The sequence below is a fragment of the Myxocyprinus asiaticus genome, chromosome 8 (genome assembly GCF_019703515.2).
Source record: "Myxocyprinus asiaticus isolate MX2 ecotype Aquarium Trade chromosome 8, UBuf_Myxa_2, whole genome shotgun sequence".
Taxonomy (NCBI): domain Eukaryota; kingdom Metazoa; phylum Chordata; class Actinopteri; order Cypriniformes; family Catostomidae; genus Myxocyprinus; species Myxocyprinus asiaticus.
Window position 1 is genome coordinate 9961510 of NC_059351.1, and position 16360 is coordinate 9977869.

The 16360-nt window shown below is 36.9% G+C and overlaps 1 protein-coding gene across 1 annotated transcript; it reads left to right on the top strand.

Annotated features, from left to right (window-relative positions):
- Window positions 1-128: 128 nt before the first annotated feature.
- On the top strand, window positions 129-12174 carry LOC127445297 (protein MGARP-like). The gene is made up of 4 exons (XM_051705277.1): window positions 129-295; window positions 6198-6298; window positions 6501-6573; window positions 10372-12174. The coding sequence occupies exons 1-4, from the start codon at window positions 220-222 to the stop codon at window positions 10728-10730; spliced, it is 609 nt and encodes a 202-aa protein (XP_051561237.1). The 5' UTR covers window positions 129-219; the 3' UTR covers window positions 10731-12174.
- Window positions 12175-16360: the final 4186 nt, after the last annotated feature.

The window sequence follows — 16360 nt, forward strand, 5'->3', positions numbered from 1 at the left end:
CGACTTCTCAACTGCCCAATCGCAGACCGCTTGTAAGTAGCTCTTAGTAGCCAATCCGAACGCAGGAGGAGGGACCTGTCAGAATAAGGGCGGGGGAAAAAAATAACGCAGTTTAAAAGGATCAGACACCCCGAGACACACGCGCATGTTGGGCGAAGCAGTTGGTTGAACTTGTCTGTCTTCATACACTCGCAGATTTTTGGATCCACTGCAGGAATAATGATGTTCTGCAGAGCGGCTTGGCAGAGACTCGCGCCCCTGGCACGCAAAACACTTTATCCTTTATCCAGAAATGGTAATAAAACTATCATTTACACACACGATTATAATATACATTTAATGCAATTTCTGTTATTATTTTGAATATCAGCCTACGATACAAAATGTCAAAGAAAGATCTATGAATAAACTGGCACCAGTTTTGCTAGATATTAATTGAACTCTGGTTCGTGCATCCGCCCCTTTTAGGAGGTGTGCCAGTGCTTTGCCACTTTATCCCAATCTGGAACATTGAGTTCTGATGTTTGTGTTATTTAACAATTGAGATAAACTACCTAAATCCATTCTGAAGTAATATTATGTTAATTTACATGTATGCTGTGTTATACATGTTTTTAAATGAATTATTGTATTGTTTTGTGGTGTTTTACATGGTATTTTTGTTGGGTTATGATGATTTGCATTGTGATGCAATGTTTTAGTAGTAGAGTGATGTATATTTAAACTATTTATATAATTATTTGTAGGAACATGGTAATGAATAGTGGATGTGTAAGAAAAATGTATTTAGCATTTAATTTTATTTCATGACATTTAATGACCAGTAATCTGGAATTTGAGTTTTTTTTAAAAGATACGTAAGTTTTCACTAACAGACAGCTGGGATGAGCACAGTGCACCCTGCCTTGTTCCAGTCACTGTGCATCCATGGGAAAAAGCTGGGTCTGAGCTTGTTTAAAGTTAATTTCCTGTTAAAAGATTCACTCGCTGAGTTTGAACAGCATGCAGATGTTTACTGGACAGTTTGACCTATCTTTGTTGCTTTAAAAGTAAAAAAAAAAAAAAAAAAAAAAAATCTCCTGGCCCCTTTAACTTTGAGATCTAATCTGCTTTTCTGCTGACTCAGCATTTTTGTGCATGACTGAGCTGATGCATTCATTTAATCTGCTCAGGCATTCCCTAAAATTGCCCAAATATTTGAAAAGGGCCCCGGGGCTCTCTGTCAACATGAATTTGCCTAGGGTTCTGCACGTTAAACATGTCTCCGCCTATGGGATTAAAATCCCATCAAAAGTATTGCGGTCACAGATCCAAAAATAATAAGCGTGAATCAAAAAATAATAAGTGCAGATAAAAAAAAGTATAAGTGCAAAAATAAATAAAAAGCGCGGATCAATATAATATGCGCAGATAAAAATAATTAGCGCAGATAAAAAAAATGACAAGCATGAATCAAAAATATATAAACATTTAAAATATGCTGCCAAAAAAATAAATAAATAAACAAACAACAAAAAAAAAAAAAAAAAAAACAGAAAAATTAAAGCAACTAATCAGAATTGCAAACAAAATATAGGTTATATTGCTGTTTTTTTGTGCTCTTTGACAATTTTGCTCATCTTTTAAAAAATTGTATGCTTACGCTGTATTTTTCTTTGCTTTTGTTTCCAAGTTCTGCACTTGGTTTTCCAAAACTTGTGAGTAGAGTTTCATGTAAATCAGGGGGCGTTTTGCATCCCTATTGGTCCACTAGTTCTTGATCGACAGCTCCTCTTCTAGCCAATCATTTGAAGAGGGAAGGTGACGTCACTCCAATGCAACTCCGACGGCTGCTGCTCAATATTATATTATTTGTGGTTGATAGATACGCTGCTTGTGTCTGTTTTGAGTATTTTCTGCCAGCTAGGAAACAATGTGTTGTCCTAGTAGGCATATATTTTTTTTTGTATCTATTAGAGTCCGTTAATACATGTATCGAGTCAGCTGAATTTAGTTAGCAGAGTCTTTGGTTTAGGCATTATTTAAGACTTCCTGGTTTGTAGGTTATTACTTTTTTTTAATAATTATTATTACTATGATAATTGCCTACTCGGACAACACATTGTTTCCTAGAGCTGGCAGAAAATACTCAAAACAGACACAAGCAGCGTATCTATCAACCACAAATAATATAATATTGAGCAGCAGCCGTCGGAGTTGCATTTGAGTGACGTCACCTCCCCGATTTTGTTTGCAATTCTTATGATTTTATTTTTTTTATTTTTTATTTTTTTGCAACATATTTTAAATGTGTTTATATATTTTTGATTCATGCTTGTTATTTTTTGATCTGCGCTAATTATTTTAATCTGCGTTTATTAATTTGATCTGCTTTTTTGATTCACGCTTATTATTTTTGGATCCGTGACCGCAATACTTTTGACGGGATATTGATCCCATATCCACCCCACTGGGGTAGAATTATACAATACGAAAAGATAAAAACCTGTGTTTGTACCGGAATGAGTACCTGATAAATACCTGAGTGATACTTGGCAGTGCACATGTTTTTCTAGGAAACTGCACAATCTAGCTTCACCTTAAAGGTCTGTTGACGCAGTCGTAAATGAGATTAAATGTATAAATGAGGCAAAGGCTACCTCATTGCAGGACATTGTTATTACAATAGCTGAAGCTTCTGTGGCTTTTTTTGAGTTGGAAAATTCCCAACTTTAAATATCTGACAGGACATCCTGAGATTTTATTTTATGTTTTATTTTATTTATTTTTTGTAGTAATACCTAATTAAAGTCCAGGTTTTACAGTGTAACACTATGATAGTGTATGCTGCACAGAGGCCTTTTTTTAGCATGTTAAGATATTAGACCGCACATGTTCTGTGCATGTGTTCCTGTGGGATGAAATGTCTCTGGGTGGATTGTTAGGTCAGAGAGAGAGAGAGAGAAGGGGAGGGGGTGCTGCACTTTTGGACATTGTGTTCCCTTCTGCTGCCTCAGTGTGGCAAAACAGTGGATGTGTGTTTGACTGCAAGCATGCACATTACATGCTGGTTAATGTTGGTTTGTATGGTGCCCTATAGCTTTGCATTTTGATTAAACTTTATAAAGCTTCCATTAATATGTGCATCTTAATCGCATCTTATACAGAGAAGAAACGACACATACTTACAGCAGACAGCACAAGATGAGAACATGTTCTTGCGTTCGATCACAGCTTAACAGTGTAAATCTGAACGCAGGGATCTCAAGAAGTGTTTTTCTAAGTTTCAAACTATGTTAAACTTGACACAGAGACCTATATAAAGAATGCTGTTTATGACGCGACGCAACTAAATTGAGACATTCCATCTGACACATGTGAACATTGACTTGTCCTTAGACTAGCCCTTATAATAAATATATCTCTCATAGAATGACAAATTTAATTGCAGAATGGATTGCTGTGAACTGTAGGCCAATGATTGGCTTATGTTCAATTATATGGGAATAAACAATACAGTGCATCCAGAAAGTATTCACAGCGCTTCACTTTTTCCACATTTTGTTATGTTACAGCCTTATTCCGAAATGGATTAAATTCATTATTTTCCTCAAAATTCTACAAACAATACCCCATAATGACAATGTGAAAGAAGTTTGTTTGAAATCTTTGCAAAAAAAAAAAAAACGAAGAAAATCACATGTACGTAAGTATTCATAGCCTTTGCCATGACACTCAAAATTAAGCTCAGGTGCATCCTGTTTCCACTGATCATCCTTGAGATGTTTCTACAACTTGATTGGAGCCCACCTGTGGTAAATTCAGTTGATTGAAATGATTTGGAAAGGCACACACCTGTCTATATAAGGTCCCACAGTTAACAGTGCATGTCAGAGCACAAACCAAGCCATGAAGTCCAAGGAATTGTCTGTAGTCCTCCGAGACAGGATTGTATCGAGGCACAGATCTGGGGAAGGGTACAGAAAAGTTTCTGCAGCATTGAAGGTCCCAATGAGCACAGTGGCCTCCATCCGTAAATGGAAGAAGTTTGGAACCACCAAGACTCTTCCTAGAGCTGGCCGCCTGGCCAAACAGCGATCGGGGGAGAATGGCCTTAGTCAGGGAGGTAACCAAGAACCCAATTGGTCACTCTGACAGAGCTCTGGCATTTTTCTGTGGAGAGAGGAGAACCTTCCAGAAGAACAACCATCTCTGCAGCACTCCACCAATCAGGCCTGTAAGGTAGAGTGGCCAGACGGAAGCTGGGTAAAAGGCACATGACAGCCCGCCTGGAGTTTGCCAAAAGGCACCTGAAGGACTTTCAGACCATGAGAAACAAAGATTGAACTCTTTGGCCTGAATGGCAAGCATCATGTCTGGAGGAAACCAGGCATCGCTCATCACCTGGCCAATACCATCCCTACAGTGAAGCATGGTGGTGGCAGCATCATGCTGTGGGGATGTTTTTCAGCGGCAGGAACTGGGAGACTAATCAGGATCGTGGGAAAGACGAATGCAGCAATGTACAGAGACAGCCTTGATGAAAACCTGCTCCAGATCGCTCTGGACCTCAGACTGGGGCGAAGGTTCATCTTCCAACAGGACAACGACCCTAAGCACACAGCCAAGATAGCAAAGGAGTGGCTCCGGGACAACTCTGTGAATGTCCTTGAGTGGCCCAGCCAGAGCCCAGACTTGAACCCGATTGAACATTTCTGGAGAGATCTGAAAATGGCTATGCAACGACGCTCCCCATCCAACCTGATGGAGCTTGAGAGGTCCTGCAAAGAAGAATGGGAGAAACTGCCCAAAAATAGGTGTGCCAAGCTTGTAGCATCATACTCAAAAAGACTTGAGGCTGTAATTGGTGCCAAAGGTGCTTCAACAAAGTATTGAGCAAAGGCTGTGAATACTTATGTACATGTGGTGTGTGTTTTTTGTTTTTTTTTAAATAAATTTGCAAAGATTTCAAACAAACTTCTTTCACATTGTCATTATGGGGTATTATTTGTAGAATTGAGGAAAATAATGAATTTAATCCATTTTGGAATAAGGCTGTAACATAAAATGTGGAAAAAGTGAAGCGCTGTGAATACTTTCCGGATGCACTGTATATTGGATTCTAAAGACAATTTTTGTATTGTCTTATCAATGCTTCACTCGCCTGCCACAATAATGTAATGCATTTTTATTAACTGAATTATCTTTTATAATACATTAATTTATAATTAGTTATTTAAATATAATTACAATTATTTAATCATTATATATTGGATTATTGTTATTTGAGGGACTTTCTCAGGAAATACTTAAATATGTGAATGATTGTGATTAATTAATCTGCATACCATGTAATTAATTTGTTTAAAAATTTTAATCAATTGTAAGCCCTAGATATGATGTGAAATATCCCGCTCCAACAGGGTGTCTAATACAGTACTATACCATCACAGAATATTACTACAGTTTATTACATAGCTTTCTAGAAATACTTGATTCTGACAGGTCAGTCGGTACTGAGCAGTAAAATATTTTTGTATAATGACCGCTAAACTGTATTGACCATTGTCCATGCAATCATGGCATTAGTTTTATTGTTTCTGTATCACACTTGCAGTCTTGTTTGTCTCACATACCCAAATAATACATACATAAACTAAAATCAAAATTAATTTAATGTCCATTTATTTCTTCACTTATTTATAAGTGCAGTTGTTGTACATTTATCCCTTAAATGTCAGTGGAAGCTGGTCCCATTAAAAAGTGTTGTATTCCAGCATGTTTAGGAGTGTTTGAGAATGCAGTCCGGAGTGGTTGTAAGAAAGGGATTAGTGGAGTTTGTGAAAACAAGTTACAGCCAAGGACAGATTTTCCTGAGATGCAACTTATTTTTGGTGTGTCTGTATGTACCAAACACAATCTAATAAAAGAAAACATGCCTTTTTAGCACAACCTGATCTCTTCACCTTACACACAGAGTGGATTGTACTGGTTTCTCATGGTGGGGGAGGGGGTTCAGGGGTCAAGATGGGGGCTGGTGTAAATGTGCAAACTGAGCCTTCAACATAAATTGGCAGGCTGGGTTTTATGGAGTTGTTTATATTTATATGTGGAGTTAATTACACTACTCAAGACCTAGTTCAACTTAATTTGAATGCAGTCTGCATTATTCAAGGCCTGATTATTACTCATATGTGTGTCTGTCCTTCTTTCAATAGTTGTACCTACACGTCAGATGTCCTTTGGGATACCTGCATCAGGCACAAACATCGCCTATATGGTGCTTGGTGGAGGCTCACTTACTGCTGCTCTTGTATATGTGAGTGTTTTTACTTGCCTCATATCCCACAAATTTAGGCAGCTTTGGTAGTAAGTGTCACAGTGAGCATGTGACAAGCCCTTTCCATCTTGATTCCATTTTGTTTAAGGGAGCTACTGTAGTTGAGATGGTCTCATATTCAAACTATGTTTTCACTCTGTAAGTGTGTACTGTAAACTTTTTCCCCCTTTTCCTCCTACAGGCTTATAAGACAATAAACTCTGACAGCGCAAGATATAATGACAGAATCGCTCAAATCGAGGCCAGACCTAAGAGTAAGTGCCAACCCTTTTCAAAATATATACTTATTTCATTGTGTACGATTGTGTGTTTGTTTTAGATATCAGTGTCAAATATCAAAATGTCATGTAAATATCAAGGAGGTTTGGTATAAATAGTTAACTAATTTTACTGCTTTCAGAACTGCAAACACAAACAGTTTACGTACTTGTTGTATAGTTTGTTTTTTTGTTATCAATAATGAGGACCAGTACTGGTTATTCAGTTTGGCTGTTAATGTTAAATCACTGTTAATCTTTTCAACATCAGTAGGGCGGAATGATGTATACAGACAGCTGTGATTATATTCCTATTCAGAATAGTTTTACTCCTGGGTAATTTGAATTGACGGGTGCTACGAGGCAGTGATGGTTGCCTGGCTCTGTCACTGTTCTAGTATGTCTGTTTCCTACAGTTTTCAGTGGCCTGATCATCTCTCTGTGGGTTACTCAGCAGCCACTAAGCTAGCTACAGTTGAAGTCAGAAGTTTACATTAAAAAAATTTTTTTAACCACTCCACAGATTTAATATTAGCAAACTATAGTTTTGGCAAGTCATTTAGGACATCAACTTTGTGCATGACACGTAATTTTTCCAACAATTATTTACAGACAGATTGTTTCACTTTTAAATGACTATATCACAATTCCAGTGGGTCAGAAGTTTACATACACTAAGTTAACTGTGCCTTTAAGCAGCTTGGAAAATTCCAGAAAATTATGTCAAGACTTTTGACAATTAGCCAGCAAGCTTCTGATAGGAGGTGTACTGAATTGGAGGTGTACCTGTGGATGTATTTTAAGGCCTACCTTCAAACTCAGTGCCTCTTTGCTTGACATCATGGGAAAAATCAGCCAAGAACTCAGAAAAAAAATTGTGGACCTCCACAAGTCTGGTTCATCCTTGGGAGCAATTTCCAAACACCTAAAGGTACCACTTTCATCTGTACAAACAATAGTTCGCAAGTATAAACACTATGGGACCACACAGCCATCATACCGCTCAGGAACGAGACGCATTCTGTCTCCTAGAGATGAATGTATTTTGGTGCGAAAAGTGCAAATCAATCCCAGAAGAACAGCAAAGGACCTTCTGAAGATGCTGGAGGAAACAGGTAGGCAAGTATCTATATCCGCATTAAAACTAGTCCTATATCGACATAATCTGAAAGGCTGCTCAGCAAGGAAGAAGCTACTGCTCCAAAACTGCCATAAAAAAGCCAGACTACAGTTTGCAAGTGCACATGGGAACAAAGATCTTACTTTTTGGAGAAATGTACTCTGGTCTAATGAAACAAAAATTTAACTGTTTTGCCAAAATGACCATCATTATGTTTGGAGGAAAAAGGGTGAGGCTTACAAGCCGAATAACACCATCCCAACCGTGAAGCATGGGGGTGGCAGCATCATATTGTGGGAGTAATTTGCTGCAGGAGGGACTGGTGCACTTCACAATATAGATGGCATCATGAGGAAGGAAAATTATGTGGATATATTGAAGCAACATCTCAAGACATCATTCGATCGCAAATGGGTCTTCCAAATGGAAAATGACCCCAGGCATACTTCCAAAGTTGTGGCAAAATGGCTTAAGAACAACAAAGTCAAGGTATTGGAGTGGTCATCACAAAGCCCTGACCTCAGTCCGATAGAAAATTTGTGGCAGAACTGAAAAAGCATGTGCGAGCAAGGAGGCCTACAAACCTGACTCAGTTACACCAGTTCTGTCTAGAGGAATGGGCCAAACTTCCAGCAACTTATTGTGAGAAGCTTGTGGAAGGCTACCCAAAATGTTTGACTCAAGTTAAACAATTTAAAGGCAATGCTACCAAATTCTAACAAAGTGTATGTAAACTTCTGACCCACTGGGAATGTGATGAAAGAAATAAAAGCTGAAATAAATCAATCTCTCTACTATTATTCTGACATTTCACATTCTTAAAATAAAGTAGTGATCCTAACTGACCTAAGACAGGGAATGTTTTCTATGATTAAATGTCAGGAATTGTGAAAAACTGAGATTAAATGTATTTGGCGAGGGTGAATGTAAACTTCTGATTTCAGCTGTACAGTTAGCTGTCATTTGTTTATGTTTCTTGTTTACATGCTATTGAACATCTTTTTGCTCTCCCATCAGGTGAAATCGGTAAGTATTGATTATTATAAATTATCTCTGTTATAACAGCATGCATTTTCAACCAAGTCAGTAACAAATTTTCAACCAAGTTGAAAACAACAGTAATCAAATTAACGCATTTATGTTGTGTGCCGCTTCTGGTCTGTCACCTTTTTGCTGGTTGATTATTCACATATTACTCAGAATAGAAGCACAAGTTAGTTACACACCTTGTGAAGTTATTGTAGTCTGAGTTGGCGAACCTTTTTACAGTGACAATTGTGACATTTTAAGTAAGCATGGTTGGCATCTTTGGAACTTTGAAGAATTGAAGACAGTTCTTATGAGCTCTGCTTTCTCTGAACTATCTTGCATGTTTTGTTTTGTTATTTTTTTTTTGTATTGGATTTTGTTGATATTTGCTTGATGGGTCACTTCATGTGGTATATAAAATGACCCAAGTTCAGGCATGAAACTCTACTTGGCACAAGCTGATAGGTTTTTTGAACTTGTTATCAGTTAGCCAAATGGCTCGCTCACATGTGATGGAGCTGTTTGCATACAGATTAGCACATTGGCATGCAAAATAATTCAGAGAGTTGTCATGACTGACCTACAATTTGTAACCTTTGGATCCACATGGTCTTGAGCCAATCAAACATGCATGCAGATTTAGTATAAACAAGCAAGACCTGGTCTGAGGTGGCAGGCAATTAGGGTTTACTTGGAGTTCCCATTAAAGTTTGGAATGCTAAATAAGTTTAAGCACTGCTTAAGTTCTTAGAAGTTAATGAAGTCTGCTGCTAATCTGAATGAATGGCTGAATATTGAGGAGTCTGTCAGATGGTCATATTCACAAAATAAACATCAACAGAACTACGACGCAAACCGGAGGTTGATTCCAGCTGTTTAGCAATTTCTTTCTTCTCAGATTACATAATTTCAACGCAAATCAATATTTTATGTCCATGTATTTATTTATTTGGTTAGTAGCCATGTAATAAGTGGGATAATGTACAGTCAGCCGGTTGTTATCGCAAAATAAACCCCTTCAGGGTGATACAAGACCCTGATCACCCTGTCGGGGTTTATTGTGCAATAACAACTGGCAGACTGTACTTTATCCCTTACGTATATCACGTAGTCCTTCTAAGCAATAACACTAGTGGAGTTCTATTATGACAGATGGAATTAGCAAAACTGTTTTGATGTTAATCATCTTCAATAAGGCTTTGCTTTATATTAAATATTAAATCAGATAAAACATCAGGTAAAAAACAAACAAACAAACATCAGAATATCATATTTGTTTGGCATATCTGATACAAAGTGGTTTCAAATCAGTTTGTACAGCAGAAGAAAAAAACACAAGAAACCCAATGTTTACCAACCTAATTCAAACAACATCCATATGTGATTCAAATTTCAGATTTTTTCATCATTCGGAATGTGACACGTACTGTATATAACGTCATACAAAAAGAGCACAATGTTGTCTGGAACTGTATCCGAATACACTCATTTTCCCTCACTCTTTCCTCATTTGTGACATTCGCTATGTAGTGATGAGTGAGTGAGTCAGCAGTTTTGGACACAATGAATCTGTGAATTTGCATGAATCTGTGAATCTGATATTTTTTCCTTTTCATTAAAGTTCCCTTTTTATGTATTCTGTGTAGAGGTAGTAGTCGCAGTGGCCGAGGCGGCCCCAGTAGCAGAAGCAGCCTCAGATTTGGAAACTAAAGTGGAACTCTCCACCACCACTGAGGCCACCACCACAGAACCTATTGCTGAGGTGGTTGCTGCAGAACCCACCCCTGCTGCTGCAGAGGCTCCTGCTTTTGAGGCTGTTGTTGCTGTAGAAGAAGCTCCTGCAGAACTCCTGGTTGCTGCAGCAGTAGAGGTTGAGGAAGCCATTGTAGAGGCAGTAGCTCCTGCTGTTGAGGAAACTGCTGCACCTGTTGTTGAAGATGTTGCTACTGAGGCACCTGCTGGAGAGACAACTGGTGAGACATGTTCTGTTGAAGAAGCAGCTTGAATCCCCAGAAGTCTAGATGCCTGTGTAACCCTATATGAACCTTCCCCATCCCTTCACCAGAACACTCCATTAAGCTGTAGTTGGATTCTCCTACTGTACTGTCATGCTTCTTTTAATTGATTAATCAGCTGTGGACTATCTGTATCCTCTGAGCAGGAATAAGTGTCCTTTTTACACTTGTGAACTCCACAGGGTGCTAATCCCACAGTGACTTTGAGGAGGAGGAGATGTTAAGGGCAGTCAAAGAGAACTGAATGGGAACAAAAACATGTCTATGGAACCTTTTCATAAACTGTGATGACAAGTTTCCATCTTGTTTCACAGCATAAATCTAACAATTGTATATATTTTAATTATTTTTTACATCTGATTGCTGTAATCCATCTCTCTCTCATTTTTCTTCATTTTGAAAACTTGTTTAAACGTAATAGGGTTTAAACGTAATAATAAAATAAACGTTTCTTTTGCTATTGGAGCAAATGTGAAGGCAAAAACTAGAGTTTGCCCCACTAGAGTTTACTTCCACATTCCAACACCGGAAATGTGAAAAGGGTCCATTCACTAAAATTCACCTTTTCTAAAATCATTCCAAGGGGCTTGTTTTTTATCCCAGCTTCAGCCTGTTTTATGACACTTTAATATATTTTGTAGCTCACCTCTGTATTTGTTAATCTCTCCTCCTGGATGTGCCTGCTGTAGCCTCAGAACCTGTGGTAGGTGTCTAGTGCCTTGTTTTTTTTTTTATAAATCTATACATGTGCAAGGAAACAGTTTCTCTTGATTTTTCACAACAAAGACAAATAAGCATCCAAAATAAAATGATGCACTTTAGAATAAGGTTCTATTTATTAGCATTAGTAAATGCATTAGCTATTATTTAATAACACTGCATAATATTTTAACAGCATTCATGAATCTTGGTTAATGTTGATTTATAAAAATACAAGTGCTCATTGTTAGTTCATAGTGCATTAACTAATGTTATCGTATACAATATTTAATTTTGAAAATATAGATGTTGCAATTAGCATTAACCAAGATAAATACATGCTGTAAAATTAATAATCATTGTTAAGTTTTAATGTTAAGGTATACAACCTTATGGTAAAGTGTTACTAATGAAACATTTACTACATTTTTTTTTTGTTTTTTTTTACCTGTCTTGCCTGTTTTTTGAGGTACTCTTGCAGAATGGTGGCATGAGGGTTAGGCTAACAAGTCACGTTTACCATTTCCAGGTTAAACTATTTACACATGGTTTACATCAAGATAGAGCATTTTTTTTTTATGTTTTATCCAATGTTTTTCTATATTAACACCTCTCTCCCTCTGTAAAAAAAAAAAATAAAATAAAATAATAGCTGTTGGGATGGAGGCAAAGCCCCCTCACAAAATGATTAAATGTTTGAATTTATAAAAATAAAGTTCTTAAAATTATAATAAATTTTTTCTCAGAATTTAATTCAATTTTCATTACACATTTTAAGCACTTTCCTACGCTGTGTAAGTAAAGAAATATGATGCAAAAATCTTTGACACTTTGCTATGTTTAGTGCATTTACATTACATTATTCATATGTTGTGTATGTGTTTCTAGAATAATTCCTGCTTGCACAGTGTTTTCAAACAGAACACTTCGCTTCATTTAGACCATCCGCTTCAAATGTTTTAGCTCATCCTCTTAAGTTCCTCTTAATACAGCTTTACCCCCACTGCCTTATCAGTGTATAACGTGCTGTTCAAAGTAAACAAATGCATTCTAGTTGCTGTTCTGAATGTCCATTGTAGCTCTCATTTTGCTTACTTTAAACAAATATTTATATATTAGGCTTTGAGGCAAATACTTTGATGGAAGAGGCTTTAGGAATTCTGTCATCTTATATGTGTTGTCTCTCTTATGTGTGTTGATTATTTAATCGCTAATCTTAGAGGCTTATGCCACTTATAGTGGTTTAAGAAGATTTCCTAGTGGTGCCATCTTCAAATCCTGCTTGGAGCATGACTTGCCACACCAATTCATGTGAACTCTTAAGCAAGGCACTCAGCTGCCCCCTGCTGCTCTGTATCACACTCAAGGCGCTAATAAACTTCTAGCAAAGTCTAAAGAAGAGATTTGCAAAGTACAGAATTAAAGAACCTGGGTAACCTTACTGGCCTTACATGATGTTGATGCTGCTTTATATACATGTCCTTAACCATTTAATCAATGGATGACATGACCAAGAGTCATCCTTGAATGTCTGAATATTTCACTCCTTTTGAATTAGAACTGGCATCACTCCTGGTCCATCCAAGTGAAGTGATCCTGATAATCTGTAAAGGAAACGGAAGAGCTGATGAGCTTGCACATTTAGCACAGCTTTGTGTGGAAAGATGTTGGCCTCACAGTAGTTCTGGCAACTTGAATGCTTTTCATGTTAATTTAATGCAATATATCACACTTAGTAATCGTGTTATGAAAATGAAACTAAGAGTGAGATTTCCATCATTTATTTATGAAAATTTTAATTGGCTTCTTCAAGTTAAAATGTGTAACTATCTGGATGTTCAAATACTTTTTCCCAATCCCAGTTTAATATGCAGTGGCATCTATAAGTAAGCCATGCAGATCCATTTATTGGCCATGACTGTTCTTCGGGTCATTTTTGAACCGTATGAAAACCATTTCAAATGCATAAATTCTTGATTAGTGTACATTAAAGACTCCCTTTTACGAAATTCTGTTTTGCTGTGGTCCCAAAGTGTGTTATGATAGGAGAAAAAAAAATGCTTCATTCTGAATATTAATAAATAAATAAATAAATAAATAAATAAGGGTTAAAAACTTGGCAAACACTGTCATTTACATTATTTAAATCACTTTGGGGATTTTATATTATCTCAACTACTATTTCTGGTTTATTCTGCTTGCAGAAAAGCAACTGTATTTTAGGACATGTCTATTTCACAAATGAATCACTATTGCTTTTCAGAAGTCAAAATGGACCCTCTTTGCACATCCATTACAACAAATCCATTCCTTCCCACTAATGTCAAACAATTTGTTTCAGTGTTACAGGGGTTTAGTAAAGTGCTTTAACAGTTCTTTCTGCCATCTAATGTTTTCGGGGGGAAAAAACATCCAATGGTCTTTAGCCCTATTGTACCCTTTCATATAAAATTAAACTTGTTAACTACGTCTTACCTGTTAAAAACTGTAAGAAATACCCTCTGTGTGTTTGTGTTTGCGTGTGTGGACATGTGTATGTGTGCACAAACCCCATTTGTGGGAAAAATGCAGTACCCAGTGAAGCAGGTAGAGAACAGTATGGGGCTAGGGGCTAAATCTGAGAAAATGTAAAATATTTTTAGGTCACATTTGATTCATATATGCACAAAAAACTATTTAAAGCTGCATATCATCCAGAAAATCCGAAGGTGAAAGGTCACAGCTGGTTCTTCCCATACGGGTCAAAATTGACCCTTTAAGACAATGGAGGGAATTTTATTTATTTTATTTTTTTTAATAGTTATTTCTCTTAAATGATTTTATACAAAAATAAATTATTTTGTTTGTTTTGATGGTCTTGACAAAGTCACAACATTTGGTTCTGGTACCAAAAATTAGGTAGTATTTATAACATATTCTTTACTTGTGCAGGGTCAAAAAATACCCTAAAACAGGAGGGTTAAAATGTGGCCATTCTTAAGAGCGATAATTTATTGATTATTAACAGAAATGTTATTTCATGCTTGTGTCAATTAAATTATTTGTATTTATTTATTTTTCTATTCTAAAATATTTTTGTGAATTTTTAGTATATATTGTGTAAAATAATATTGTGTATATCTAATTTTCCACCATTAAAATCCATTATGTATAGGCCTATACTGCTGTGTAGATATTAGCCTAATATTAGCATTGGCCACTGAAAACCCCATATCAGTCATCCACGAGTACAAATAAGCATGTCCAAGTCATTAAAGTGACACTTATGGCATTACCTACACAGTATTTGTTCAATTAACAATCTAATATTGTTGCAGCTATCACCATGTCTGACCTACTAAGCACTGTGAAAATCATTGCTGGGTCTACAGCAGAGATTGCAGCTGCTTCAGTTGGGGATGAGCATTTGGTAGCCGCAGTGAGGATGGCTGAGAAGAGTTCTGTGGAGACCCTCAATGGGTTGGAGGTTACTGATGTTGATGCAGATGTCCCTGATGTTGATGCAGATGTCCCAGCAGAAGCATCTGTAACTGAAAAAGCTGTGTCTGAAGAGCCAGTGATCAGTGATTCAAACATTGAGGATGTAAAAACAGAAGAGGAATTGGAAGAACAGACCTCTACACCTGCAGGAGAAGAAGAAGCTACAGCTGAAGCTGCAGAAGTTGAGGTTGAAGTTTACGTTGAAGTCCCTGCCTCAGTAGCAGGAGCCTCTGAGGAGCATGCTGTTATAGAGGTGGAGGATGTTTTGGAAGTGGAGGAAGAGAATACATTGTGTCATGAGCCATTCACCACTGAAGTTGAGCATGTAGTAGACATCACAACAACACCAGTGGCCCTGGAAGAAGCACTACAGACCACAATACAGGCATCAGAAGAAGTTACTGAAATAACACTGGATGCTGTGGAGGAAGCTAAGCTAGCTGAATCTACAGAGGAAGGTAATGAGATATAAATGTGCTAATAATGGCACTCTTTTGGCCCACCTACAATATATTAGCTCTATGCATTCTAAACAGGGTTGGTACCCAAACTAGTGTAGAATCTGCTCAAAAATACATATTACATATTAAAAAAGAATTTGGACACTTAAAGGAATATGCCAGGTGTGGCATAATGTTGATGACCACAAAAAAAGATTTCGTGATGAGTCAATTCTTTTTTTTTTTTTTTTTTTTTTTTTTTGGTAATCAACATTATATCACAAATGCTGTCGATTGAGCTTAACTTGTATTGATATTCCTTTTAAGCCACAAATGAATGACACTGTATACTGTACATGACAAAATATCTAACTAAGGTTGCAATTGCTTCTGCTGTATTTCTTTAAAATAAATGCCACTCTGTTTGATATTTTGTTATCTAATGCAATGCCATTACTTTAAGTGTGGTGTGTCTAAATATGGTTTGGGGCTGCTGTATCTGAGCATTTGCTGTTGCTTAAAATTTTTAGTGGACGTCATTTTTGGGGGCTCAATTTTTTTCACTTTCTGTTTTCTTCTTTTTCACTGCTGTTGAAAGTGGAAATATTATGATGGCCATGCCACAGGCGTGAGGTTCTGTGACAAAATACATACAGAATACATAAACGATTTAAATTCAGTGCTGTTGCTGTCATAATGTGATAACTTTGATGCACATTTTTCTATTCTTTCCACTTGGACAGAGCAATATTTTCATAAAATTTGATAGTTTACAGTCTCTATCAGTCTCTGTTTCCATGAATAACACATGTAAAGCTGCTTTTCAGGCACTGGCTTTCTAAAGAGCACTAAATTAATTTTAATTTACTCAAAGATACCTAGATTATAGAGGGAGAGTTTCAGTAACAGGTATTATAAAAAGAAAATGCTATGTTGATTGAGTTAATTATCAAATCAGATTGTCAATGCCGTCACATCCACACTCATAGTTCATTAACTTC

Excerpts from the sequence above, each read along its gene's own strand:
- LOC127445297 (XM_051705277.1), top strand. The coding sequence starts at position 220 with ATGATGTTCTGCAGAGCGGCTTGGCAGAGACTCGCGCCCCTGGCACGC. Across the intron at positions 296-6,197 it reads TTATCCTTTATCCAGAAATG|TTGTACCTACACGTCAGATG; the intron begins GTAATAAAACTA and ends TTCTTTCAATAG. Across the intron at positions 6,299-6,500 it reads TTACTGCTGCTCTTGTATAT|GCTTATAAGACAATAAACTC; the intron begins GTGAGTGTTTTT and ends TTCCTCCTACAG.